This window comes from Phyllopteryx taeniolatus, chromosome 1 (assembly GCF_024500385.1).
Source record: "Phyllopteryx taeniolatus isolate TA_2022b chromosome 1, UOR_Ptae_1.2, whole genome shotgun sequence".
NCBI lineage: Eukaryota > Metazoa > Chordata > Actinopteri > Syngnathiformes > Syngnathidae > Phyllopteryx > Phyllopteryx taeniolatus.
In genome coordinates, this window is record NC_084502.1 from 5,935,439 (window position 1) to 5,962,104 (window position 26,666).

The following is a 26,666-nucleotide window of genomic DNA, read 5'->3' on the forward strand; positions in this document are numbered from 1 at the left end:
GCCGCCGTATGCGTAACCATGATGGCGGTTATTGTGGCGAGGGGGAGACGTAGCCAAAATAAGAGGCGACAGGGAGAATGGATCTTTTCTCCTCGCGTAAACATTCTTTAAATGACAGAAACACAAATTACCGTGACATTACGTCTATTCAGCGTTGCACTTTTTCAGCTTCCGAATGATCTAAGGGCTGAGTCGAAGCCAGTTACAAGAAGGAGTCATGCCACATTACCTATGACAAAACTCCTGTCAACTCTGCATTTCCTTGTGTCTGGGTCATTTCAGCGCACTGTGAGAATTGGTGCTGGCCTCCCCCAGAGCACTTTTTCAATTGTGCTGTCACAAATTTGTAACGCAACGTTACACAGGGTGAGACGATACATTCATTTCACATGCATTTGGGATAAAACATGGCTCTTAAAAATGGTCGGACGATAGAATACAATTTGTTCCCCCCTCGGACAGGGAGTTTATACTGTACTGTATATCCCAATCATAAGCGCATACATTCTTTGAATGTATGGGGTTCAGCTCCATTTCTTTTACTTCAAACTTTATATTGCGCTTGCGGTGTTCTCCCAAATTTTCTATGGTGAGAACTAGCAGCTACCTAAAGCAAAAAAAAAAAAAAAAAAAAAAAAAAAAATCCTCATTTTTAAATATGGAGCTCTCCAACACGTCTACACTTGTTAACAATTGCGGCGCAATCTTAGTAGATGACGCACAACACGACCAGCGACTGCTATTTGGGATATTAGTATATCTGGCCCAATGAGTACTGAACAACAGGGTACCACTTTGAGACAGCTAAGGGCTCTTAAGCTTATCAACCGAGAACGCGTCCTTACAATATTACGTGCAGAGAAATTGCGTATGGGGTCCTCGGCAGCCAAAGACACAGAGCTCAGCATGATGAAGACCAGGATGAGGTTGGTGAAGATCTGATGGTTTATCAACTTATGGCAGAATACACGAAACCTACAACAACATTTCAGAGAGCATGTGGAGAAAAGAAAGTCAAAAACATAGTAATGAGCGGGAGAATTAGTCAAAAATCTGCAACAAAAAGTTACTATGCAAATTCAATTCAAATTCAAGAACAGATGAGAAATAAATCTATCAGTCATTTACAAAGCCATTTCTAAAGCTTTAGGACTCCAGTGAACCACGGTGAGGGCCATTATCCACAAATGGAGAACAAAGGTAACAGTGGTGAACCATCCCAGGAGTGGCCAGCCTACAAAGATTAGCCAAAGAGAACAGCAATGACTTATCCAGGAGGTCACAAAGGAACCCAGGACAAAATCTAAAGAAATGCATCAGTGTTCATGACTCAACAACAAGGAAGAGACTGGGCAAAAATGGTATCCATTGCAGAGTTTCAAGGTGAAAACCACTGCTGAATAAAAAGAAGGCTGGTTCTACTTTGGAACCCCCCTCAAAAAAAAAAAAAAACATCTGAATGATTCCCAGGACTTTGACTTTTGGGAGAATATCCTATGGACTGACGAGATAATACTTCAAACTTTTTGGAAGGTGTGTGTTTCGTTACATCTGCCGTAAATATGTCAGAAAAAGAATATCATTCCAACAGTCAAACATGGTGGTGGTAGTGTGATGGTCTGGGGCTGCTTTTCTACTTCAGGACCTGGATGAATTGCTATGATTGATGCAACCATGAATTCTGCTCTCTTTCATAAAGTTCTGAAGGAGAATGTTCAGCCATCAGTTTGTGACCCCAAGCTGAAGCGCACTTTGGTTTTGCAGCAGGATATATACACACCAGCAAGTCAACTTCTGAGCGGCTTAAAAAAAAAAACAAATGAAGGTTTTGGAGTGGCCTTGTCAAAGTCCAGACTTGAATACGATTGAAATGCAGTGGCATGACTTTAAAAAGGCCCTTCATGCTCGAAAACCCTCTAAGTGTTGCTAAATTTTAAAAAATTCTGCAAGGAAGAGTGGGCAAAACATTTCTCCACAGAAATATGAAAGACTCATTGCCAGTTATAGAAAACGCTTGATTACAGTTGTTATTTGGTTTAGGGAGCAATTACTTTCCCCACAGGGCCGGGTAGCTTTGAATAGCTTTTTTTCCCCTTAATAAATAAAATCCACATTTCAAAACTGCGTTTTATCGTTACTTGGGTTATCTTTGTCTGGTATTTACATTTGTTTCTTAAACAATGAACAAATAGGAATTCAACAAGGGGCATATACTTTTTCACAGCACTGTAAAGTAGTTTGTTTTGACTCTTGTAAACAAACCCTCCCGAGGTCCAAAGTTGACAGGATACGAACATTTAATTGATAAAAATTCTACTTTGGATTTACGGGTTGGTGCTGCTGAAGATGAAAAAGGCGCTGCCCTCTGGGATGGGAGGAGTTTTTTCCTTGATGGTGAGCTCAGACAACCTCTTAGGCCGGGGCCCGACTGGGACTTCTGGGAGGTCATCATTGTCGTCATCCACACAGCACACTAGAAACGGTGTCATATCGTGTAGTCATGAAAACAGTTCAATGTCCCTTGAAGAAGCTACGTTTAGCTTCCCCTAGGTGAAGGTCAAAGGTTTTCCCCCTCATTGACAAGGGATTTTTATGATCCCCACAAATTTAAACAGATCAAACAATACAGAAAAGGGATGGAGCAATTTTGCGTGGCCATTGCGATGATCACAATGCTTTTAGTCTGTTAACACTAAAGAGGTCCATTGGATAACCACTCTCATTTCTTACCTGATGAGTCAATGGCAGAATAAAGTTCTTTGTCCTCCCCCAGTAGTAGCTCAACTGGCACCTACACACATGGTCAGGGGTTTAAAAATAATAATAAAAAAGACAGTAAGTGTTTTCAAGTCATAGACACGCTTGTGTACCTTTGTCGCTCCATCGCGGTCTTGTATTATTTCCACTTTCAGGCCTGTGCCAGCCTCTCTGTTTCGGAGTGAGACAAATGAACTGTTAGCCAGAAGCACTTTTGACAATTTGAGATAAATCAAATGTGAGATTTCGGAGGTGCTCATACTTGGCACTGTTCCTCCTCTTCTTGGCCTCTTCTTCTTCCTTCTGTGCTGTGTTGAGGCTCTCAGCATCGGCCAGGTTGTCAACAGCAATGGCCAAGAATACATTTAGCAGGATGTCTTCTCATGTGGCTTAAGGAAATAATGCTGGTCATGAGCAAAAAGAGAATGGAAAACACACAAGTGGCATTACTTCCGGAAAATCTGCCAAAGTTTGTGGTCTGCAGGATACAGTTTCCACAGATGAAGAGGATGATGAAGTAAATGCAGACCACCATTCCAGAGGAGGCTGGACCACCGTACGCCATGATACCGTCGTACATCACTGTATTCCAGTCTTCTCCTGTCAGAATCTGGTTCAAGCAAAAGTAACAAAAATAATGGACACTCGACAAAAATCAAACGTACTAACACAAACCAACCAACAAACCAATTAATCAATCAGTGGAAAGATTTGTGAACCCTGTGAACGTGAACTCTTTTGCTATATTGCATAATTGTATGCTTCCAACTTGCTGGGAAATGTTTGGGGAAGGCCCTTTTCTGTTTCCGGTGCACAAAACCAGGCCCAGAAAAGCATGCTTGGAGGAGTTTGGGTTCAAAGACTATCAAACACCTTCAGGATGAACTCGAACCAGAGATTGGAGTGGACCTTCTCTCAGCTCAAAAACAGGAACCACCCACCTGGAACACGGTGAGCAGGGCCTGGGGAAAGTTGTTGAATGTGCTCCGTTTGGTCACAGTCTCGTCAAAGGTAAACTTGCCGCCAAAAAGCTGCATGCCCAGCAGGGAGAAGATAATGATGAAGAGGAAGAGAAGCAGCAACAGGGAGGCAATGGATTTCATGGAGTTGAGCAGAGAGGCCACCAGGTTACTCAGCGATGCCCAGTGGCTGAGGACACCGAAAGATATACAGTACACGTGAGAATCCATCCATCCTCTTCCTATATGTTTTGTTGTAGCTTCACTTCCTCAAGCAGAGTACCGGTTCGCTTCTCACCGTGTGACCTTAAAGATCCTCAAGAGGCGCACGCAGCGGAAAACCGAGATGCCGAGCGGAGACATGATGGCCAGCTCCACCAGGATGGTCTCGACGATGCCTCCGCACACCACGAAACAGTCAAAGCGATTGAACAGGGACACAAAGTAGGCCTGCAGCCCCAAACTGTACATCTTCACCAACATCTCCAGAGTGAACATGGCCAGGAGAACTTTGTTAGCTGCATCTGGAAAAGTGAGGAAACAAAGTTGGCGTCGTTGCCAGCAAGGGGGACCGGACCGTTCATTACACTCGGTAGGATTTGGAACTGGATGGATAATATTTGGCTCACGTGTCAGTAATAGTGACCGTTCACACGTAAAGGGCTCGCATCAACTCAATCAGGTAAACACAAAGGGATCAACCTTTGAAAATACGTTTTTCCTGTACCCTACAAACACCTTAGGGGGCAGAAGACTCACTCCGTCTTACTCCATTTGTGGCCAAAAAGAAACCCTAACAAAAACATAATTTGATGTCATGATATAGTTTGGAGCAGCAGAGTATTTTGCCGGAGTTTGTCTTTTCTTTGGTAAACTCCGAGGGCAAATGTTAATGCAAGCTGCGATCTTCCTGCTTCAGTGGTGCATTTATGGGTCAATGTGTCAGTCACATAAGAGCAGCTAAGAGCGTCACAGTGTAACCTGCCAAACAAAAGGAAGACCATGCAGTAAACAAGGCCAACTGGGTCTGCTTTCCATCACGGAAGCCACAATTCTCTGCTGCCGTCCAGTGTGTCCGCCTGCTGCTACAGATCATAGCAAAAATAAAGGGGCCCAAAGAAGTGGTATTATACACATCTTAATTTTCACATTAGAAAAAATACATACTGAACTCTGCAGCTAGGTGGGAGGAGAGGAGAGGAGAGAAGAGGAACAAAAGAAAAAAAAAAAAAAAAAAAAAAAATCACAGCTTACCTTGAATTTCTGTGAGCCAATCCGGTTGGTTGTAGTGTTCGGAGGCGATGGTGAGCGTATTGAGGAACACCAAGAGGATGACCAGCCAGTAAAATGTCACCGATTTCACCGCAGCGCGACACTTCCGACGACAGAAACGATTCCACCGTCGCCCGTGACGACTTTCAAACAACAACAAAAAACCAAAACGTCACCCTTTAGAATAGCCATCCATCCATCCATTCGTCCGTCTTTGTACTGCTTCTCCTTTTCAGGGTCGCGGCGTGACAGCGGGTGAAAGGCAGACAGCCTCACGGGGCCCATAGAGAGACAGACAACCATTCGCACTCACGTCGTCACCGAGTGGAAAGCGGGCCCACGCCGCCTGCGCCAACGTCAGGCCGGTGCTCGACCACACACCGGCAGTGACCCACTTTGGGATTTGATGAAACAAAATGAATGCACGACAGACATGGTCGCTCATGATCGAGGATACAGCGTGAAGGAAAACAGATTCAACCTGAGTCAATATGAATGGAAAACAATTGGGATAGGATCAATGTATACAAATCAAGACGAGGATGAATCAGGATGAGTTGAATCCGCTCGACGAATGAGACACATCCGTACTGGGTGATGTCACACCATGATACTAACCTGCACTTTGACTTAGTAATTTTTTTACTGAGGAGAATAAAAGATACGTTTTAACAAAGCTGTTTGGAAACAGTACTGTAAATAGTGTAAGTAACACCAAAGTAAAGAAGGCTACGTGACACTCACCACAAAGGAGCACAGCAGAGCCATTTGTCATCCTCGCCGCTGTGATTGTCAGCGTTAACAGACTCGCTCTCACTTGTGGGCATGCTCGCTGTTGAATCACACACAAAAACACACACATTAGAACTCATAACATGACAAAATAGACTTAGAAGTAACACATTTATCTTGCTTACTCCCAATATGAGATTTTCTTGTTTACAACTCTGCCTTTTATCTTATTTCAGGATGCAGTATATTACATTACCTACATCTATATGGAGAAATGTTAGTCTAAGTAATACAACTTGATAAAGATACATTAAACATATTGTCTAATAAAGTGTCAGTGAAGTGAAAAGCTTTCCAAATGGTGATGACAGAATGAGATGTGAACACATACAGGTGTGTTATCGAAAACCTCATCATACGATGTCATAAAATCGTGTCGATGACTTCCAAAAACTACAACAAGCATGCATCCCTTAATGCTCGTGTTCTTGGAAATTCAAAAATGCAAAGACTTTCTTTTTATTTTTTGATACAAAACGGCAACATTTAGAGATCCATGTTTTTGTTGGACGGCAACAATTTCTTACATAAGAATACACTCATTGATTATGTTTTATATTCATCCATCCATTACATTGTCTGAGCCGCTTCTCCTCACGTGGGTCGCGGGCGTGCCGGAGCCTATCGCGGCTCTCATCGGGCAGGAGGCGGGTTACGGCAGGGCGCATACATACAAACAACCATTCACACTCACATTCACACCTACGGGCAATTTTGAGTCCTCAATCAACCTAGCATGCATGTTTTTGGGATGCGGGAGGAAACCGGAGTGCCCGGAGAAAAGCCACGCAGGCACGGGGAGAACATGCAAACTCCACACAGGCGGGGCCGGGGATTGAACCTCGGTCCTCAGAACTGTGAGGCGGACGCTCTAACCAGTTGCTCACCGTGCCGCCTGTTTTATATTCATACCATGGAAATGTTACAAAATGACCATGAGCACAATGAAAGATTTATATGAAGTAATATCTACAACGCAAAGCTTTGCATTACTTAAATTTACAGTGGTGCCTTGCGATACAAGTTTTTTAAGATATGAGCCGTTGATCGGCCAATTTTTTGCTTTGACTTGCAAGCGCAAACTTGAGATACGAGTGCTTTACGGTAGCAGGTGGCTCAACTCACTTCACAACAAGCAGCAGTTTGGCAGATATAATTCGAAAATATTCTTCAAAAAAGAGGCTGCAAGCTGTTTGCTCCCACTACTGTCAAAGTAAACAAATAAAACAAAGAAAATTACAGATCGCATATTTAAAGTATGTCGGCACGGTGGACTACTGGCTAGAACATCTGCCTCACAGTTCTGAAGACCTGGGTTCAAATCCAGCCTCGCCTGTGTGGAGTTTGCGTGTTCTCTCCATGCCTGCATGGGTTTACTCCCACATCCCCAAAACATGCATGGTAGGTTAATTGAAGACTTGAAATTGCCCATAGGTGTGAATGTGTGCCCTGCAATTGGCTGGCAACCAATTCAGGGTGTACCCCGCATCTCGCCCAGAATCGGTTGGGATAGGCTCCAGCTCGCCCGCGACCCTGGTGAGGATAAGCGGTACAGAAAATGGCTGGAGATTTAAAGTAAACGCATAGCTTCCACTACCTGAATGCTAACATACAAAGGGAAACTCCATAGGCACAGGGGCTAACATTTAGCATCTATGTGGCTGTGTTGTTCTCCTTTAAGGAATTGGTTTCTGAACAGTTCCTTCCGAACATCACCGGATCTTTTTTTTTTTTTTTTTTTAATATATATATCTGCGATACTGAAATGATCATTAACTACCAGAAGACTGTATTTTCTCAGTTAAGGATGTTTCATGCCAGAAGAGTAGATACAGTGCTGGCAGACAGACGTGCACGGTGGCTGGAGAGTGTCTGCCACCCTCTAGTTTATTTCTTTTATCGTGTCTTGAGCTCTGCCCTTGCTGGGGTGTGGGCACAGCCTAATAATGGGGTGCATCGATAGAGACATTCAAGGCCATAGCAGTGGAAAGTTTACAGCGGAAAACAACTAAGATTCAGGGCTGAACCTATCCAAAATATGTGCCTGAAGGAGGAGTATCCTATCAGAATGCTGCAACATAGGTAGACAGACCATATAACAACACTCACAGGCATATAGTTTTTATCCTCTGACAAGAACAACTAATATTACTGCTATACTGAGAAAGGCGAGAGAAAGAGTTGAGCCAGTACTACGGTGCAGTGAACCCCCGCCTATTCATCTGCAGATTTGTGTCCCTTTTTTTTTTTTATGATTCTTTTTTCGGGGGGTTGTTGTGTCATGTACATGTAAAAACATGAAAGCCGAGGTGCAACCGAATAGCTTACTGACGGGCAGAGCATGTCTAGCTCATGTTTAAGGGTGATGAATCACCCTTAAACGGAATCCCAGCACTCCTAAAACTCTCATCCGAGAATCACTCCTGTATAACATGTAGTACTTCACCACAATAAAAATGACAAAAAGAAGAGTTTGCAAAAGCAAAGTAGCTACCAGATAAGCTAACAGTTATCCTAGCTTCTTATATTACTTCTTCTACAGCCACTTTGTTTTGTATTTTCCACTTTGTTTTTGGCAAATTTAGAAAGGATGAGTGTCATGGACGATGTGATGTCGAGAAATAAGTACAAGCAAAACACAAAAGCATCAAGCAAAGCAAAGCATGAGAGTTATGAAGTTGTGAAGTATTATTTCCAGGACGAAGATGGCGTGGCCATAATGACGATGCGCATGAAAACACCATTTGGGACAAACACTTTTACCCTGCGTCTCTGTGGACTGTGTGAACCAGCCAAACTTTCCCTTCTTCTTCTCAGTGAGGTCCGCTAATGTGACCCCTTGGTGTTATCGACATGCAGTTCGCAGAGCCAGACAGCAGAGAAAGCAGTGAGTGAGTACACAGCAGTACGAGAGAAAGGGAGTACAGACACGAGCAATAGTAGAAACAGAGGTCAGAAACCGGGTTTGTTCTTTCACCAAATTATTTGTTTTCCCGAATTACATTAGCCTGCTTGCTAACAGACGTACCAATCCATAAGAAAAATATATATATAGATTTCATTTTACAAAATGAAAATTGGCCTACAGATTTGATTTTGAAAAAATGTACTGTAACTGCGCATGTACGTGCACATACGCTAAAGACTCTCTGTAACGCCTACTAACTACCCAGGCTAAACTTGGGTCTTACCTGACAAAGAAAGATGTTAGTCTCTCACTCGAGATGTATCGCTTCAACAGTACTTCCTTGACACCAAATACTGCTTACCTATTAGCGAGGGCTTTAGCCCTTTTCTAGTGGCATCTTAGGGCATTCAAAAAAATATGCAATTGGGGGAGTTTTTTTTCAAGCAAATAGCTGAGGACATGTTCCAAAGAAAAAAAAAGAAAAATATACAAATCGGTGAATTTGTGAACAGGGAACCGCGACTATGCAGGGGTCGACAGTATGCTTCTTTGAGGTTACCTTCACAATGTTAAACTAGAATACGAAACAAATAGCTCCAAAAATCAAATCAAATAGCAGCTAATGCATGCAGTTCCTAGAGCAAAAGTCAACCACACCACACATTCATCCACATGTGCCTTTCAGACATACCCCAACGAATTGGGACAACAGCAGATACAACTTCCCTCAAACAGATAAGTCAGCAAATGTGAGGCGATGTCCGGGCAAGCGTCTGGAGTGACATCTAAAAACTCGTCGGACTGCGACAACTGCTTTAAACGCAAAGTGTCAGTAAAAACGAATCTCGGCTTGTAAACTTTGCTCCGCCTCTGATACTACCATTCCATTCCGTTTCGATATCTTGTACACATGCTTCGACAGGCAGTGTGAAACAGGCTAGTGTTCCTGTAAACCTATTTACATAGCATTATAAGCAATACAAAAGGAAACGGTATGGACTTACACAAACACAGCAAATGGGAGCATACATTCATTTTGAATAAATTGTAGTTGTCAGAGTAGGTTTAATGCAGCATACTTTTTACTTTTACTTGAGTATTTATGTTACGAAGAAACAGTACTTTTACTCCGTTACAATGATCGACAGGCCGCTCGCTACTTTTATTGATCAGCTATTGCTTATCTATCAGTTATTTCATGGGTAATCTATCTGTTAAGACTCAAACTTCGACTTCCGCATTGGGCGCCGTTTGCTCCAAAAAAACGTAAGGGCTAGTGACGTTTGACTCTAGTGCACCAATCAAACGGCACTGTCTGCCCAAAGGTGGATATTCCAGCCCACTTGTATCTTGAGAAAACCCCTCCAGCCAATCCATTCAAATACTAAGAAACCACAGCGGCAGCTTAAAAACTCCCCTGTGACACAGTAAAACTGTTCCGGCATAAAGGGGATACAGGTCCTCCTTTCCTCTTGACCTAACAGTCAAACAGGACAAAAAAGAAAAGAAAAAAGAAAAAACTCCTTGCAGTAAATTGCAGATATTTTTGTTGTTGCAAATGACAACATTAGCGCAATTTTAGTCATTCTGACTAACTGTAACGCACACCGTCAACTTTTACATTTTGTTTACTTTTATTTTATTTGAGGTTCATACTCTGATTTAAAAAAAAAAGAAATCAGAAGTTACCATTTACGCAGAACTTGAGTGCTTTATCATGTAGTACTTTCTTTTTCTTTCTCAAGTATTTTTTGGGAGGGCTACTGTACTTTTTACTTTTACTTGAGTCATATTATTTTAAAGTAAGAGTACTCTTACTTGAGTACAATATTTGGCTACTTTGGCCACCTCTGAATGGGAGCATGTACTGAAGCTAGCCTTGTTAGCTTAGGTGGCTACCTTTGCTAGAGCCACGGATAGAAATTTAGCTTCATGCTATTAGCATAATATCAGGATGTTGGTTACTAAGCTAACCATAGCATACACTTATTTTATGGATAATGTAAGTACAATGCTTACCAGAGCAGATCAAAAAAAAGTCTGCCTGTTGATTTGTGAGGGCTTATGTAAATGTATCCTCAACCTGCATTTATTTGTGTTTGTTTTGGGATTTAGTAGTGTAAAACATTATCAACAAGTTAAAATACCCGAAAATATATGACTGTAATCAACGGCGCACCACCAAGACAGCAGCAGATTCTGTGCTGCGATGCGATCGGTCACGGCATGTAGAGAAGAGGTGAATTAAATCCAGGGAACTCACTGTTGCGCTTTCCCTCGACGTCTCCCTCTTCCTCGTTCTCAGGGTCGATGTCCTCGGCCTGAGTGATCCAGTCCAGGTAGCCCTTCAGGTCTTCCTCCAGCTGCTGCTTCTCACGCAGCTTCTGGAAGTCACCTCGTGCCTTGGCCTTTTCTCGCTCTTTGGAGAACTCTCTGGCCACAGGGAGGAACAGAGGTCAAAACAGGGGTGGGGGGGGGGGGGGCATTGTCATCGGTCGCTAAACAGACATAAAATCCAATAACACTAAAACCTACCCACTGAGGACACCCAAGACCAAGTTAAGAACAAAGAAGGAACCAAAGATGACCAGACTGACAAAGTAGACCCATGGCAGCTCAAAGCCCATTGCGTCATTCATCTGCAAAATAAAGAAAAAGAAAAAAGAAAAAAAAAGACAGGAGGAGTGAAACACCTCTTAAAACGCATTATTTAACAATGACGAATGATGGCCATTGGCCACGATTATGACCTTTAAGTATAGGAAAGCAGCTCACTTGTTTGTTGTTGTTGTTATTCGCTTCATCAAATCATGAGAGCGTTTTATTGCTGCCCTGCAGTGCACGAGAAAGTAATAATGGCCAAAAGAAAACATCCGAAAAACTAAATATTATATTCACTGCGCAATTAAAGTAGCCTTAAAATGCATTCATATACTGTACAGGAATGGGTGAAAATAGGGATGCTGTTCTATACCTATGTCTTTATTATTTTGTTTCTTTATTCATTTCTGCCCATGCCTATTCGAGTCATCTAAAAGATCCAAAGTTTTCTTCCTCCTTGTCCATTGAGCCTTCCTTTAGGTATGTAAGTACTTTAACAGCAACCTTAGCATAACGTGGTCATGGTAACGCACGTATGAATAAAATCGAGAAGCTGAGGAGGACAATGAGGAAGGCCACAAGAGCGAGGGAGGCGGCGGCAAAGAGCAACTCCACGTTGGACGCTTTTCATCGATAGAATGGTGTGCACGTGCATTATGATGACACCTCGGTTATCAAAAGCACGTGTGGGTGGCTGCGGCTCAGTCGGTTAGAGCGGCGCCTCGCGTGGCAACGGCTGCCCATTGGTGTATGAACGCATGAGGGAATGGGAGAATGAATCAAAGTCAGGGGAACACTATGTGCTGGCGCATCAAATGCAAAGGACACGTCCGGACAAACAAGCATTTGCACTCACAGCCGTGCCGATGGACCGTTTGGAGTCTTCAAAAGACCGAACGTGCATGTTTTTGGAATGTGGGATGTAGCCAGAGTACCCCAAGAAAAACCGCGCACAAGCACGGGGACAACACGTTAACCCCAACCCCAAACCTCAGAACTGTGAGGCAGATATGCTAGCCTCTTCATTAGTTAGATTTTATAACCGAGCCCCCCCCAAATCAACAATATTACCCAGTACAGCACGTCGGTCCAGCCCTCCATGGTGATGCACTGGAACACAGTGAGCATGGCAAAAAGGAAATTGTCAAAGTTGGTGATGCCATTGTTGGGGCCTTGCCAGCCTTCTCTGCACGTAGTCGTGTTCAACGTGCAGTGGCGGCCGTTGCCGGACACCGCACATGGCGTTGGCTCCTCCTCTGCCAGCGCACCTGAGGAAATAATAGCAACAAAAGAACATCGCAACGTAACTAATAACGACATGCAATGTATTCATAATCATCATCGTAATAGCAACAACAACATGCAAAATCAGATTCAAAAATATATGCTATAAAAATTGGAACAATACGATTTGAAAAAAACGAAATTAAGGGTAAAAAAAAAAAAAAAAAACACAACCATTTTACACTAACATTCAAACCTATGGACAAGTTTGAGTCTTTAATTAACCTAAGAAGCATGCTGGAATGTGCGAGCAAGCCAGAGTATCCGGAGAAAACCCACGCAAGCACGGACAGAACACCCAAACGCCACGCAGAGCTGTTCCGACACAGATTCCATACCAGATCTGAATGCGAGTAATCCTAAATAATTCTATAGAAGTTTGTCATTTGGAAGCAATTCTAGAGTGAGGTCAAATGTGTCGACACAAAAGTCATCGAATCGCTGGATGTAAGCCCCCCATCTGTTGGCCCACCCAGCCTTTCATAGCGGGCACTTACAATATGCGGTATATGCCATATGTCCATTCATTCTCTGGAATTCAAGCGTGTATACGTGCGCTTCACTAAGACAAATCATCCGTACCTAAAGTTACCCTTTTGAACAACACCACATCACAATGTCAATAGAATAGAACCAATTGAATCGAAAAAGGTTCAAGTCACGTCGAAGCCTCACCTGTCTTGATCACATAGCAGGTAGCGTGCATTTTGCCAATGAAGAGCTCGAGGCCGATGATGGCGTAGATGATGATGACGAAGAGGACCAGCAGAGCGATGTGAAGCAGGGGGACCATGGCTTTAATGATGGAGTTCAAAACCACCTGGAGACCTGCAATCACACACTTGAAGTTAACACACGCTACACAGATACCCCCTTAGGTGTACACCATTTATCAGAGCAGCTGCAAAAAGCGGGAGTATGACGATTTTTTGGAACATATTGAACATTTCATCATGGCGGCATCAAATTCTGCCAGAATGGATGTACAGTACCGTGGAAACATGTTAGCGCATTTTCATTTGTTGTTTCACTAATGCTACAATGACCCCAACTAAAATGCCACTCAGTAGAGCAGGGGTGTCAAACCCGGTGTTCGCGGGCCACATCCAACCCGATTTGATCTCACGTGGGCCAGACCAGCATATACATGGCCTTACACGCTATTAATAATGACAATTCTTTTTGGGTGCACATAATTACAACTACATTTGGGAAAATATTCACATTTATTGATTATCATCCTGTTGCCAATCTTGCTTCCAATCATATGAGCAATCTCGAATGTTATCACAAAAATGTCAACAATATTATGAATCTGTGTTTTCATCGACAGTAGATCTGCGAACTGCACGTACCTTTTATGAAACAACCTACTTAGAAATCTTTTTCAATGTGCATATATTTCCACATCCATCTGAAAATCTTGAACGCCTCACCCGACTCATCGCACCATACAAACTAAAGTGGGAACATTTTAGAATGTAGGTGCAGTTAGTATTCAGGCAGATTGACAGAGTGAAAGAAAGAAATGAAACCAAAATACATGATGACATATTTGCTATGTCTATTAAGGACACGTATCCACAGTAAGTGCAAAATACAAACTCAAATTTGCTACTTATTGAATTGTCACTCAGTAGCTGGCCAGAACATAAAAAGCAATGAATTTATATGAGGTTAGCATTAGTCTGCACAAACAATTAGCAACCCCCTCTCCAACTATTAGCATGGATCCAATTATTTTGTAGCTTACATCTCACTAAAGAGGTTACTTCGGGGGGTCGATTTGTTTGTCTGCCGTAACCTAGCCATGTTTATCCAGGCTTTAATAACCCCATGTCCCAATTAACTTCACAAACTCATTTTTAACTGCACTTATCCCCATTTGCACATGAAAATACACACATTGGCAGTGCTTCACACAAAGTCTCGCTCTCTATTACTGCATATTGATTGGAGGCGTGCCCCGCTGCGCCGATCTTTTTTCTCTCACAGCTTTGTGCACTACAGCACTTCCGGTTCTATTGTAGTCGTGTCAAAATAAAAGCATGACTTTCAAAATAAGAGTCTATTCTTATAAATGAACTAAAACTTGAGTGACGGGCAGAACAGTGCCCGTGGGCCGGATTAGACCCCTAGATGGGCCGGTTCTGGCCCGCGGGCCGTACATTTGACACCCCCACAGTAGAGTGATTTGATTTTTGTTTTTTTGTCTTTCTGTGTGTTAGTAAGCAAAATGCCAGATGCCAAATGTATTTGCGTGTATTTGCTGTCAGTAAAACAACAAAGCGAGCAGACCCAAATCTTCTGCGCGGCACTGTAAATACTGCATGTTTTCACTGTACAGCACTTTATTTTTACACTCATTGTAAAACCTATTTCAAAGCAGAATAACAAAGAATTTGTGTGACATTTTTGCTTCAGGGTTCCTCCATAGGTGTAAAACGTAATTGACTTTCAAGTCACTGTGTGCTTAATATGAATGAGCAGTGATAACCGTCACATCGACATTGCTCTCATTATTTATTCTTTGTATGGGCTTTATGTTATGTTAAGAGTAAAGGTAGAAATGCATGATCGGAGATGGCCACAATGTATCCTACTAAGACTAGACACTCATCCAGGTTTGTATGATTTATGCATATTGGACATTTGCTCCAAAAGAAATGTGTTCAATAGGTTTGGATTGAATGACGTGTATGATCGGATACACAGCAAAGGCAATGTAAACAGTCGGGATACACCATACAGTGCGTCGGGATTGGGATTTCCCCCCGCGCGGCTGCGCGGCAACTCACTGGGAACTCCAGAGACAAGGCGAAGGGGGCGAAGCACACGAAAGGCTCGGAGGGCCTTGACGTCGAACCCCCCGGGCTTGCCTCCTGACTGGCCGCCCGAGTCAGCGTCTTTGGTTATCATCTCCAGGACCACACTGAACAAGCTGTGGAGAGTCGAGGTCAGGGGTGGTGACGATGGTTGGGGGGGAGCGGTGAAAGCAGAGGGAGAGGTGTGTCGGCCGTTAACTTGCTCATGTGGCCATGCAGCGTGAACCGCGTATGTGTGTGTGTGTGTGTGTGCGTGTGTGTTCCTGCGTTGTCTGCAAACTACTAGAGAGCACAAGAGACGGGTATGTGCCAAGTATGTAGGTAAGCTAACGTTGAGTAGAACTTCTGATGCAGGAAAAGGGTCAAAGAAAATGGGAAAAACTTGTTTCAAAGTCCAAACAAAAACTTCAACTTGCCATTGAAATCAAATGTTATCTAGTACAGCGGTCCCAAACTACTGTACCGAAAGTCCGTCAGCACCCCCGTCGGCAAATGGTCGCCAGTCCGCGAATAATTTGGACTCGCGGGGTGGGGTTCACTGATCTCGTAGACGCAGCAATGGAGATAAATAATTGAGATGATTTTTTTCTGCTCACACCAATTTTGGAAAATACAAAACATTTATGGTGCGACATTTATTTTATCATTTCAATGAATGCTCTGTATTAAATATAAAAAAAAAAAACATAATGCCGATTTGTCACTGCAAGCTCGATGTAATAAAATGTGAAAAACATCCAGTGAGCATGTGTGTGTGTGTGTCTAAAAGTGTTTCTGGATGGGTGCCCAAAATTGGGTGTCTGTGTGTTTTTATACGCACAAAGTGATGAAATGAAAACTCACCCGACGATGACGATGACAAAGTCCAGCATGTTCCAGCCATTTCTGACGTAGGAGTTCTGGTGCATGACCAGGCCGTAGGCGATAATCTTCAGAAATGTCTCGAGAGTGAAAATGATCAGGAAGGCATATTCAACTGTTTCCTGGAGCAGCAGAAAGAAAAGATGTATTATTAGTTTTTCCATTTTTCAGATCCAAGACATGCTATTTTTAACATTAAGAGGCCGTTATGCACGCAGGTTTAAGGCTGATACTACAGTTGGCATAGCAACAATTGTATTTCTTTATTTAGTTTGCCAGCGGTGTTGAGTTTGATAACTACAATTAAAAACATGTGGAACACGCAAAGGTTTCTTATTACAAAGTAATTCATCGAGAAGCCATGCTGGCTGCTGTAAAATGAAATATGGAAATACAGTAATATTCAAAATGAATGTGATGTTTTAGCATGATTTGGCTGACCAGAGCGCGCACTGTATACAGGGCAGATTGACTCTCTTTAGTGGGTTCTATCACTCTAAAATTACACAACGCTTCGAACCGTTTGCTTTTCAACGATATACGGTACAGTAGCAGTGTGTGCTTGAGATCATTACGTTTCGTTCGAAAATGAAATAAGTCAAAGGTTATTGATTGTAGGTGGAAAATCAAGAGGAAAGGGAAGAGAGACATTGCATTTGAATGTATTGAGTGGCCTCTCCTGTGAAGGTGCCAACAACACGTAGCGTCAGGTACATGTGAGGAGTCCCAACTAAATGGAATCAATGGATACATGTGACTAGAATGTTGCTCTGTAGTATTTCATTATTGACTATTTGCACGTTCTCCAGCTTCCTCCCGCATTCCAAAGACACGCACATTAGGCTAAGTAAAAGTGCCAATGTGATTGTGAATATCTGGCCGCCAAGCAGTCCGGGGTCAACCCCGCCCGACTCTCGCCCCGAGTCAGCTGGGGGAGGCCGCGGCTAACCCGTGACCCTAATGTGGCCGACCGCTATATGGAAAATGAGTCGTCTCCTTCAAGGCATATTTCAAACATCGGCCCTGAACAATCTACACGTTTCCATGGCAACATGCTTATGTAATAGAGAAAGGTGCCTGAATTTGGACAATCCTGCACGCAATCTATCCTTTGTGCGGGTATGTTGTCGCTTCGATGTGCGTTCCCTCCCACAGAAAACACCTTTACTGCTGCATTTCGCCTCCACGTGCTCACGTCTCTTTGCATCTCCCCCGCGCCCCCTTCGCACACACGCGTTCATGTCTGCCTTACAACATGCAAAAGGGTCAGCGAGTTGGCAGCTTTCGAGGCCCATCGAGCTAAGCACTTCTCCTGCTGACGTAGAGGACGCAAAGACAACAAATGCTCTCGAATGGGACAAAGTCATTCACGGGCAGTAAACGGAGTCCTCTGCTGTAGTTCTGTAACTGAAATAGATATTCATCATAACGCTCATCTTGTTCAGGATCACGGGCGAGTTGGAGCTTCTCACTCCTGAAATGGCATAGGGTTAGGGTTGGCTGTGAATTGCGAGCTCCGCTGCCAAAGACAGAAATGATCCAGGTACTACAAGACATCACAGCATATCATAGTAATCCACATATACCATGCAAATATGCCACTAGTTGCTGCGAGCCGGATTCCGGTTGCGTTTGCACCGGTTGGGAAATGTCTGCTCGTCATCGGCCAAAGTATGGAGATTACACGAAACCACAAATGCAGCAGTCACGTGACCTCTAATGTGCTGACGCACACACACATGCAAGCACACGCACGCACACGCACGCAGCAGCATTTATCCATCCACCCGCTTATCCTCAAATCTGCATGAGAAAAAAACATTTCAACACTGTCGAATAACCAAAAGCAAAGTCAAAGTGAATTCATTCAAATAATATTCATTTGTAATACTGCTAGCATTGCATTGCTCGTAAGCACACACAAGACCATCCATCCATCTTTTGTAGCCTTTGTCCTCATTCGGGTCACGGTGCCTATCCCGACTGACTTGGGACAAGAGGTCTGGTCTACAGCCAATCGCAGAAAACGACTTTTCACGCATTCAAATGAACCTAAGGCCCACACACAGCAAGCGACGCGGCTGAAACCGTCGGAACGGTTGCGCAGTGTGCAGGGTTTGCCAACGAGTCTTCGTGGGTGGCTGAATGTCATGACCCGCTTTTGCTGCGCGATTCGAATTATTTGGAGCCGGTGATGGAACGGCCAATCAAAAATGCACACGAGCCCCCACCTCCTCCAAGAATAACAAACGTAACTGAGACCCAAGCCGCCGGCTCCTGCTGTGGCCAAGCCATTCCAATATAGTCTACACGGATCGTGTGTTAGAGTCTCAGAAATGCCCAAAGCAAAATGCACGGGTGCAGTCAATGACTGGGGCGACCCATCTTTGCCAAGAGCCAAACTATCCACACTCTCCTTGATCATCTCTTTGTGACAATCTGCTTCTGCCTTGACATTCGCGCCATGTTTTTGTGCTTCAATCCAAAATAATACAGAAACATGACAAACATCTCTCCGTATGATGACCACAACCACAATATAAAAGAAGGCGTTAAAGCAGTGTGTGCCGATCAACTATTACAACAATTAAAGGTAGAATTTTGGCTCCTGCTTTTATTAGTTTGTGCAGATCTGTACCCAATGTGACTTCTTGGAGAAGCTCTATTTTTTGCCTGCACCTTAGAATATCCTTCCATCCAGCATTTGCATGACATTTCGGAGGAATAAGCATATGAACATGGGCAAAAGATAAACTAGCTTCACACATCATCACAGTAATCTCCCGGCGAGTCGTAAAGCACAGCTGCAGTCAGGATAAGGTTGCCATGGAAATCAGGCTCTTTTTTTTTTATGTGTGGGCAGTGAATGAGACTTTAAATTGGGACAGTCAAGATGACTATCTGTGCAATAATGCCTCACGTCATAACAAAACTATGTGCAGGATTTGATTTGAGAAGTCAGAATTTCAAATGTACAGTTGCAACCAGACGTTTAAGATCAAATACAATCGAATCCAACTTTATGTGTTTGAAAGCACACCAGTGCCGTACAAAGCCATAAATACAGAGAGAGGTTGAACTAAAATAGAAAAACGGGTAAGCATCTTCCCTTTTTTCCCCTCGCTGTCTGACATGAATTTCCTGTTTTAGGTCAATTAGCATTACCCCAATTCTTTCTTCTGCATTTGTGAAATTCCAGAATAATTTTTTATGACTTTCTTCAAAGTCAGAAGTTTACATCCTGTCAGATTAGTTTTGGGATAATCCAGATGATGATGTCATGTCTTTGAAAGTTGCTAACAGATTTATTGAGAACATTTGCGTTAATTACAGACACACCTGTGAATGTATTCGAAGACACACCTCACAAAAAAAATGCTTCTTTGCTGAACATTATGGGAAAGTCAAAAAAAAGCAGCCGAGATATAAGGAAGGGAATCGTGGACTTGCACAAGCCTGGTTTATCCTTGGGTGCAATTTCCAGATGCCTGAATGTGCCACGCTCATCTATCTGTTCAAACAATTACGCGCCAGTATAAACACCATGGGAACGCACAGCCATCATACCGCTCAGGAAGGAGACGGCTTCTGTGTACCAGAGATGAACGTCCTTTGGCCTGAGACGTGAATATCATATCAACCCAAGAACAAAAGCAAAAGACCTTGTGAAGATGCTGGCTGAAGAGACGTCATGACACAGATTGAAACAACTACTGCACCCACGTGGGCTGAAAGGCCACTCTGCGAGGAAGAAGTCATTACTCCAAAAGAAACATCAAAAAGACACATTACGCTTTGCAAATGCACACAGAAAAAAAAAAGACGTTACCTTTTGGAGACATGTTCTGACCAAACAAAAAAATGGAACTGTTTGGCCATAATGAGCATTGTTACGTTTGGAGAAAAAAAAGGGGGGGGGAAGCATGCAAGCCTGAGAACACCATCCCAACTTTGAAATATGGGGGGTGGCAGCATCATGTTGTGGTATTTTTTTTTTTGTTTTTTTTGTGGCAGGAGGGACTGGTGCACTTCATGGTGACCGACTGGTTAGAGCGTCAGCCTCCCAGTTCTGAGGACCGCGGTTCAAATCCCGGCCCCGCCTGTGTGGAGTTTGCATGTTCTCCCCGTGCCTGCGTGGCTTTTCTCCGGACACTCCAGTTTCCTCCCACATGCCAAAAACATGCATGAATTGGAGACTCTAAATTGCCCGTAGGCTGTGTATGTGAGTGCGAATGGTTGTTTGTTTGCATGCGCCCTGCGATTGGCTGACAACCAGTTCAGGGTGGACCCCGCCTCCTGCCCGATGACAGCTGGGATAGGCTCCAGCACGCCCGCGACCCGCGTGAGGAGAAGCGGCTCAGAAAATGGATGGATGGATGTTCAACCTATATTTAATTGAATACACTACAAAGATAAGATATTTAATATTCAAACTGATAAACTTGATTGTTTTTAGCAAATAATCATTAACTTAGAATTTTATGGCTGCAACACGTTCCAAAAAAGCTGGGACAGGCAGGTGGCAAAAAAGACTGAGAAAGGCTCATCAAACACGTGTTTGGAACATCCCACAGGTGAACAGGCTGACTGGGAACAGGTGGCTGCCATGATTGCTTCCCTGAATTGCTCACTCATTCACCAGCAAAGATGGGGCGACGTTCGCCTCTTTGCGAACAAGTGCGGGAGAAAATAGTCCAACAGTTTAAGGACAATGTTCCTCAACGTACAATTGCAAGGAATTGAGGGATTTCATCATCTACGGTCCATAATATCATCAAAAGGTTCAGAGAATCTGGAGAAATCACTGCATGTAAGCGGCAAGGCCGAAAACCAACATTGAATGCCCGTGACCTTCGATCCCTCAGGAGGCGTTGCATCAAAAACCGACATCGAAGTGTAAAGGATATCACCACATGGGCTCAGGAACACTTTAGCAAACCAATGTCAGTAAATACAGTTTGGCGCTACATCCGTAAGTGCAACTTGAATCAGAATCATCTTTATTTGCCAAGTATGTCCAAAACACACAAGGAATTTGTCTCCGGTAGTTGGAGCCGGTCTAGTACAACAGACAGTCAATTTACAGAACACTTTGGAGACAAAGACAAAAAACAATTGTGCAAAAAGATGCAGAGTCCTCTAGCACTTAGAGCAGTTCAAATGACTAATATTGCAATAGACCGGCGCAATGACCATTGAAACTCTACTATGCAAAGCAAAAGCCATTTATCAACAACACCCAGAAACACCGCCGGCTTCTCTGGGCCCGAGCTCATCTAAGATGGACTGACGCAAAGTGGAAAAGTGTTCAGTGGTCCCCATTTCAAATTGTTTTTGGAAATTGTGGACGTCGTGTCCTCCGGTCCAAAGAGGAAAAGAACCATCCGGACTGTTATGGGCGCAAAGTTCAAAAGCCAGCATCTGTGATGGTATGGGGCTGTGTTAGTGCCAATGGCATGCGGAACTTACACATCGGTGAAGGCACCATTTATGCTGAAAGGTACATACAAGTTTTGGAAAAACACATGCTGCCATCCAAGCAACATCTTTTTCAGGAATGCCCCTGCTTATTTCAGGAAGACAATGCCAAACCACATTCTGCACGTGTTACAACAGCGTGGCTTCGTCGTAAAAGAGTGCGGGTACTAGACTGGCCTGCCTGCAGTCCAGACTTGTCTCCCATTGAAAATGTGTGGCGCATTATGAAGCGTAAAATACGACAACGGAGACCCCGGACTGTTGAACGGCTGAAGCTGTACATCTAGCAGGAATGGGAAAGAATTCCACCTCCAAAGCTTCAACAATTAGTGTCCTCAGTTCCCGAAAGTTTATTGAATGTTGTTCAAAGAAAAGGTGATGTAACACACTGGGAAACATGACCCTGTTCCAGCTTTTTTGGAACGTGTTGCAGCCAATGATTATTTGCTAAAAACAATCAGGTTTATCAGTTTGAACATGAAATATCTCGTCTTTGTAGTGTATTCAATGAAATATAGGTCGAACATGATTTGCAAATCATGGTATTCTGTTTTTCTTTATGTTTAACACAACGTCCCAACTTCATTGGAATTGGGCTTGTAGATGGCATCATGAGGAAAGAACATTATGTGGAAATACTGAAGCAACATCTCAAGACATCAGCCAGGAAGTTCGGCCTTGGGCGCAAATGGGTCTTCCAAATGGACAATGACCACAAGCAGACGACCGAACTGGTTGCAAAGTGGCTCAAGGATAAAGTCAATGTTTTGGAGCGAGCTAAACTGCAATGATAGCATGCAGCAAATTACAGTATGTGTGGTTTTGGCAGCTATTTGGTGTTTGGTAGCAGGATCACACAAAAATGACTCAACTCAACTTTTGTCAGAGTGACCAATAGGAATGGAGGAATTTACTGTATTTTCTCTATGAAGGAGGCCTGGGTACAGCGCCACCTGACTGCCACCGTTCGAAACTAGATTTACACCGTCGGTCGGTCCAGGTGACGGCTTTAATTCCGATATCAGATTTTTCAGACTGTCCAGGTCCATGTGCATTTCAAGTGATATTCAGCTATATCCTAGATTTCTGTGTTTACATTGACGGAACACATCAAACAACCCGTATACGTACACGCCTCATTACTACCGCTCGCTTTACTTGCAGTGGGAACGACATCAATTTATCCTGCTTTTCCGTTATCTTTACCTTCCCTGACTTGAATATTTAAGTCTCCACTAATGACAACAAAACGTGGGCTCGGGTCCTCAATTCAGAGAGAACGCAAAGCAGCTTAATTGATTTAAGGAGGACCAGCACATCCTGTAAGCCTTCAAATCCTCGGTTTTGGGAAGCGGACAAGAAATTCCGCTTACTAGGGCCAAAGCCAGGGCAGAGTACGGCAGAGGATAAACGAAATGTCCTAGATTATGTTTGCGGATGACTCCTGAATGATTTGTGAATGCCAGTTGTGGTGGCAACGGCAAAAGGAAGGAAACATTTGCATTTTGCCAAAGGGCTCTCCTCATTCCCCTCACGTGCATTTATTATTATTATTCTTTTAAGTTAATGAGGTAATGAACTTTTGTAAACATACTGTAAATGATGAGTGTTTGTCCAAGGCCAATTTTGAAGAGGAGCTGCGACTGCACGGTCGCTCTTTGTGTGTTCATTGGCTCAATTGGTCGCTTCAAAACGCAATGACTATGAGTCTTGGATTACCTTTGTGCGTTGATGCCTCTAAATTGACCATAGGTGTGAAGGCGAGAGAGTATATGGTTGTGCCCTGTGATAGGCTGTGGCGACCAGTCCATGGTGTGCCCAAAGTCAACTGGGACAGGCTCCAGATGACCCACGACCCTAATGAGGTCCAGTGGTATAGAAAAATCAATGGATGGATAGAAAAACATCGTACAATAAAATAAAATAATGACAGCAGTTTTACTCTATAAAGGATTTCTTTTTAAAGAAATTAATTGATTATTATTATTAGTTGATTCCAAAAAGGAGTAGTATCTATCCAAAAAGAATTGGTTGTGCTAAAAGCAGAGCAGGGAGAAGACAACAGGACAAAAGAAACCAAACTGGTTGCAGCTCTGATGAACTGGCTGTGATCTGGAAGGGCAACATTACGTTGTGTGAAACTTTGCAGTTTTACCAAGTAGCATACACGACCACCGATAGATGAACTGTCTTGCGCTTGCACTTTGTGTGTGTGTGCGTGTTCTAAAGATGACTTGTGTAAATGTAACCAAACTCACATGCACCTTTGAATGTATTGTATGAAAAAGAATGAAGGATGGCTTCTTTTTGCCTTTGGTCACATGTGGGCGTTTCTCATCTAACCTGTGGCCCACCAGCCTTTCCAAACCACGTGCGAACGTGCGGTTGCACTGATCCGGGAGAAAGCCTGCCATTGCCAGACAAACAGAGCTTTACTTGATGCCGCTAAGCTCATTCACAATAATTGAAGCTGACACAACACTCGATGCCCTGTGCCTCTCCCACAACGCTCCGCTCCGTATGACCCGGAGCTGTGACGTTAAACTCCTAGCTTAAATAATGATACAGGACTATTTAGCAGCCATACCGATGCACATTCCTGCGCTATACAGTACAAATACAGGTGTCCAGGTCAACTTTATGGATGTCTTGATTGAATTATCCTCCATCGTGCGATGACAACATGTCCCGCTTCTAGCAGAGGATATTCTAATCCCATATGTACTACTGTACACAAAGGGTTGAGCCATCTAGTTGACTAGTCGACGAGTGGATTCTAGCACTCCACCGCGGCGGCCGTAGCTCGACGTCAATGAATCGGCAATCACGTGTTTTGGCATTCCTCGCTGAAATCGTCAGATGGTGGGTTCGCGTAGCAAACTAGCAGTGGTGACTCAAGTGTGTGGAAATGTTTGAATAAAACTGAGATCAGGAGTATGGTCTATCCTCCATTATTAGAAATGGATGCCCATCTCGAAAGGCGCAACGCCACGGTCCCAGTGCAGAACGCGCCCTCCCCCTCTGTATGTAAAATGCGTGCGTTTCCATTGTCCAAAAACTACTTTTTTGCACACTTCAAATAGTGTAGGCACAGCAGTGGTACCGAAGGAGCGTCATCTCTGCAACATGATACGTCCACTCACCCTTCAAAATTTGGACTCATTTGAAAATGCCCTTATTAGTGCATGACGAACATCACATCGAGTTCAGCGTTGAGCTTAAAATGCAAGACCAAAAAAAAAAAAATTATACATTTCTAATTGACTCGAGTCCATAAAAATACATGTCATCATCATCATCCTCATCCTCCTCATCATCATCCTCATAAGAATGTGTCATTGGTGGAAAAATGTTCTGCAGATGACTGGAACAGGCAGGCAGCCAGAAGCAGCGTAATCAGCTCCTATTAGATTGTGCTCACAGCGGCTCCAATAAGATTTTCCTTTTTCCAAGGCGTCGGGACACATGGTTACCTCGGAACATGCAACAGAGATAATAATAGAATGATGATGATGATGATGATATCATGTAAAGCAAAAGTTGCCATGTTTAATGGTACAGCCGGTGTGTTCAATAGCTGCACGGACCATTCGTGACTGAAGTGCTGGTTGAAAAAGACACGACAAGCACATCTTTCTTGATCTCGTCTCGTCTTCATATGTTACATCCAGCTCTACTTTTGTCTCCCTTTTCTCTTAGCATGAGCGAATAACTTTTTCAATCTCTCAATCTCAAGCAATCACGGGCCAGTGCAGTGAAATGCGATGTCGAACTTTGTCAGTCAGATGTCAGCAGAGAGGACAGCAATGGCTGAAATGTCTTTTCTGATCATTCTAATTTCATTGAGCGCAGCCTCTCAAGTTGAACACCCACCTTTGAATTTGACTGACATTTTCAGGAAGACGAGGCCCCTTCGTGAGACATCACTGTAATTAATTAGAATCAGGAAGCCCATACTATGACTGTAAAATGTACAAATACAAAAAGATGTATAAGCATAAACAGAATGCATTCTACGTCCTGTATTGTAGTCTGATTTATCACGTCAGTCTCTCGTTCCCTCCATTGCTTCCCCTGCCCTCATTCGTTCTCCTCTCCGTGATTTGAATGACTTTCCCTGTCATTTGATTTTTCTTTGCTCATCGTCCTCACCCCTCGTTCGAGTCTCCTCTGTCCTCTCTTTGCCTCTGGACTCTTTTCACAATTGGGTGTACTCGCTGCCTTTTCCCCTTCGTGATCGACCTCATCTCTTGTTGAGAGCCCTCTGCCTGCACTCGCCACTCCACAGGTCGCCATGGTGACAGTGGCCATGACAGCCGGTTGTGCTTGTAAACAAGGTGAGGGAGCAGCACCCAGTGGAGGGCAAACCTCCACCAAGGTCAAATATTCCACCCCAAAAAAATAAGTAAAGACAGATCTACCATTTTTGGCCCATGTTGGAATCGCAGGTAGTTTTCTAAACAATTGTGACCTGCACACACAAAAACTGGCTCAAACCCCAACAGTCGCGCAGCAGCTTCACAGCCCACACCCACCCGGCCGCACCACCGACCAACATCACACCACCGAATTCTGCGTTAACCATCCACGAACAGGATGTGAGACGCATCTTCAAACAACAAAAGATGAACAAAGCGGCAGGCCCAGACCATGTGTCCCCATCCTGCCTCAAAGTCTGCGCGGACCAGCTCGCTCCAGTCTTCACTCAGATCTTCAATAGATCTCTGGAACTGTGCAAAGTTCCATCCTGTTTCAAACGCTCCACCATCATTCCAGTCCCCAAGAAACCTGCAATCTCGGGTCTGAATGACTACAGGCCTGTCGCCTTGACATCTGTGGTCATGAAGTCCTTTGAACGTCTCGTGCTGGACCACCTCAAGAGTGTCACAGGTCCCCTGCTAGACCCCCTGCAGTTTGCCTACCGAGCGA

At 43.7% G+C, this 26,666-nt stretch overlaps 1 protein-coding gene across 10 annotated transcripts in view; it reads right to left on the reverse strand.

The window, feature by feature from the left end:
• The window catches only part of cacna1db (calcium channel, voltage-dependent, L type, alpha 1D subunit, b), a 71,941-nt gene that overhangs the window by 27,514 nt on the left and 17,761 nt on the right, over nt 1-26,666 (reverse strand). For 5 of the 10 annotated variants that reach the window (XM_061766090.1, XM_061766144.1, XM_061766112.1 and 2 more), the window contains exons 4-21: nt 16,242-16,381; nt 15,372-15,514; nt 13,249-13,401; nt 12,361-12,557; nt 11,224-11,327; nt 10,952-11,121; nt 8,544-8,618; nt 5,733-5,820; nt 5,607-5,633; nt 4,971-5,131; nt 4,015-4,240; nt 3,699-3,906; nt 3,247-3,367; nt 3,020-3,134; nt 2,871-2,928; nt 2,731-2,791; nt 2,329-2,473; nt 846-975 (exon numbers count right to left, since the gene is read on the reverse strand). In XM_061766090.1, the coding sequence (XP_061622074.1) occupies nt 846-975; nt 2,329-2,473; nt 2,731-2,791; nt 2,871-2,928; nt 3,020-3,134; nt 3,247-3,367; nt 3,699-3,906; nt 4,015-4,240; nt 4,971-5,131; nt 5,607-5,633; nt 5,733-5,820; nt 8,544-8,618; nt 10,952-11,121; nt 11,224-11,327; nt 12,361-12,557; nt 13,249-13,401; nt 15,372-15,514; nt 16,242-16,381 (2,322 nt within the window). The remainder of the gene's footprint in view (nt 1-845; nt 976-2,328; nt 2,474-2,730; nt 2,792-2,870; nt 2,929-3,019; nt 3,135-3,246; nt 3,368-3,698; nt 3,907-4,014; nt 4,241-4,970; nt 5,132-5,606; nt 5,634-5,732; nt 5,821-8,543; nt 8,619-10,951; nt 11,122-11,223; nt 11,328-12,360; nt 12,558-13,248; nt 13,402-15,371; nt 15,515-16,241; nt 16,382-26,666) is intronic. The other 5 variants (XM_061766105.1, XM_061766163.1, XM_061766128.1 and 2 more) reach the window with 4 other exon arrangements.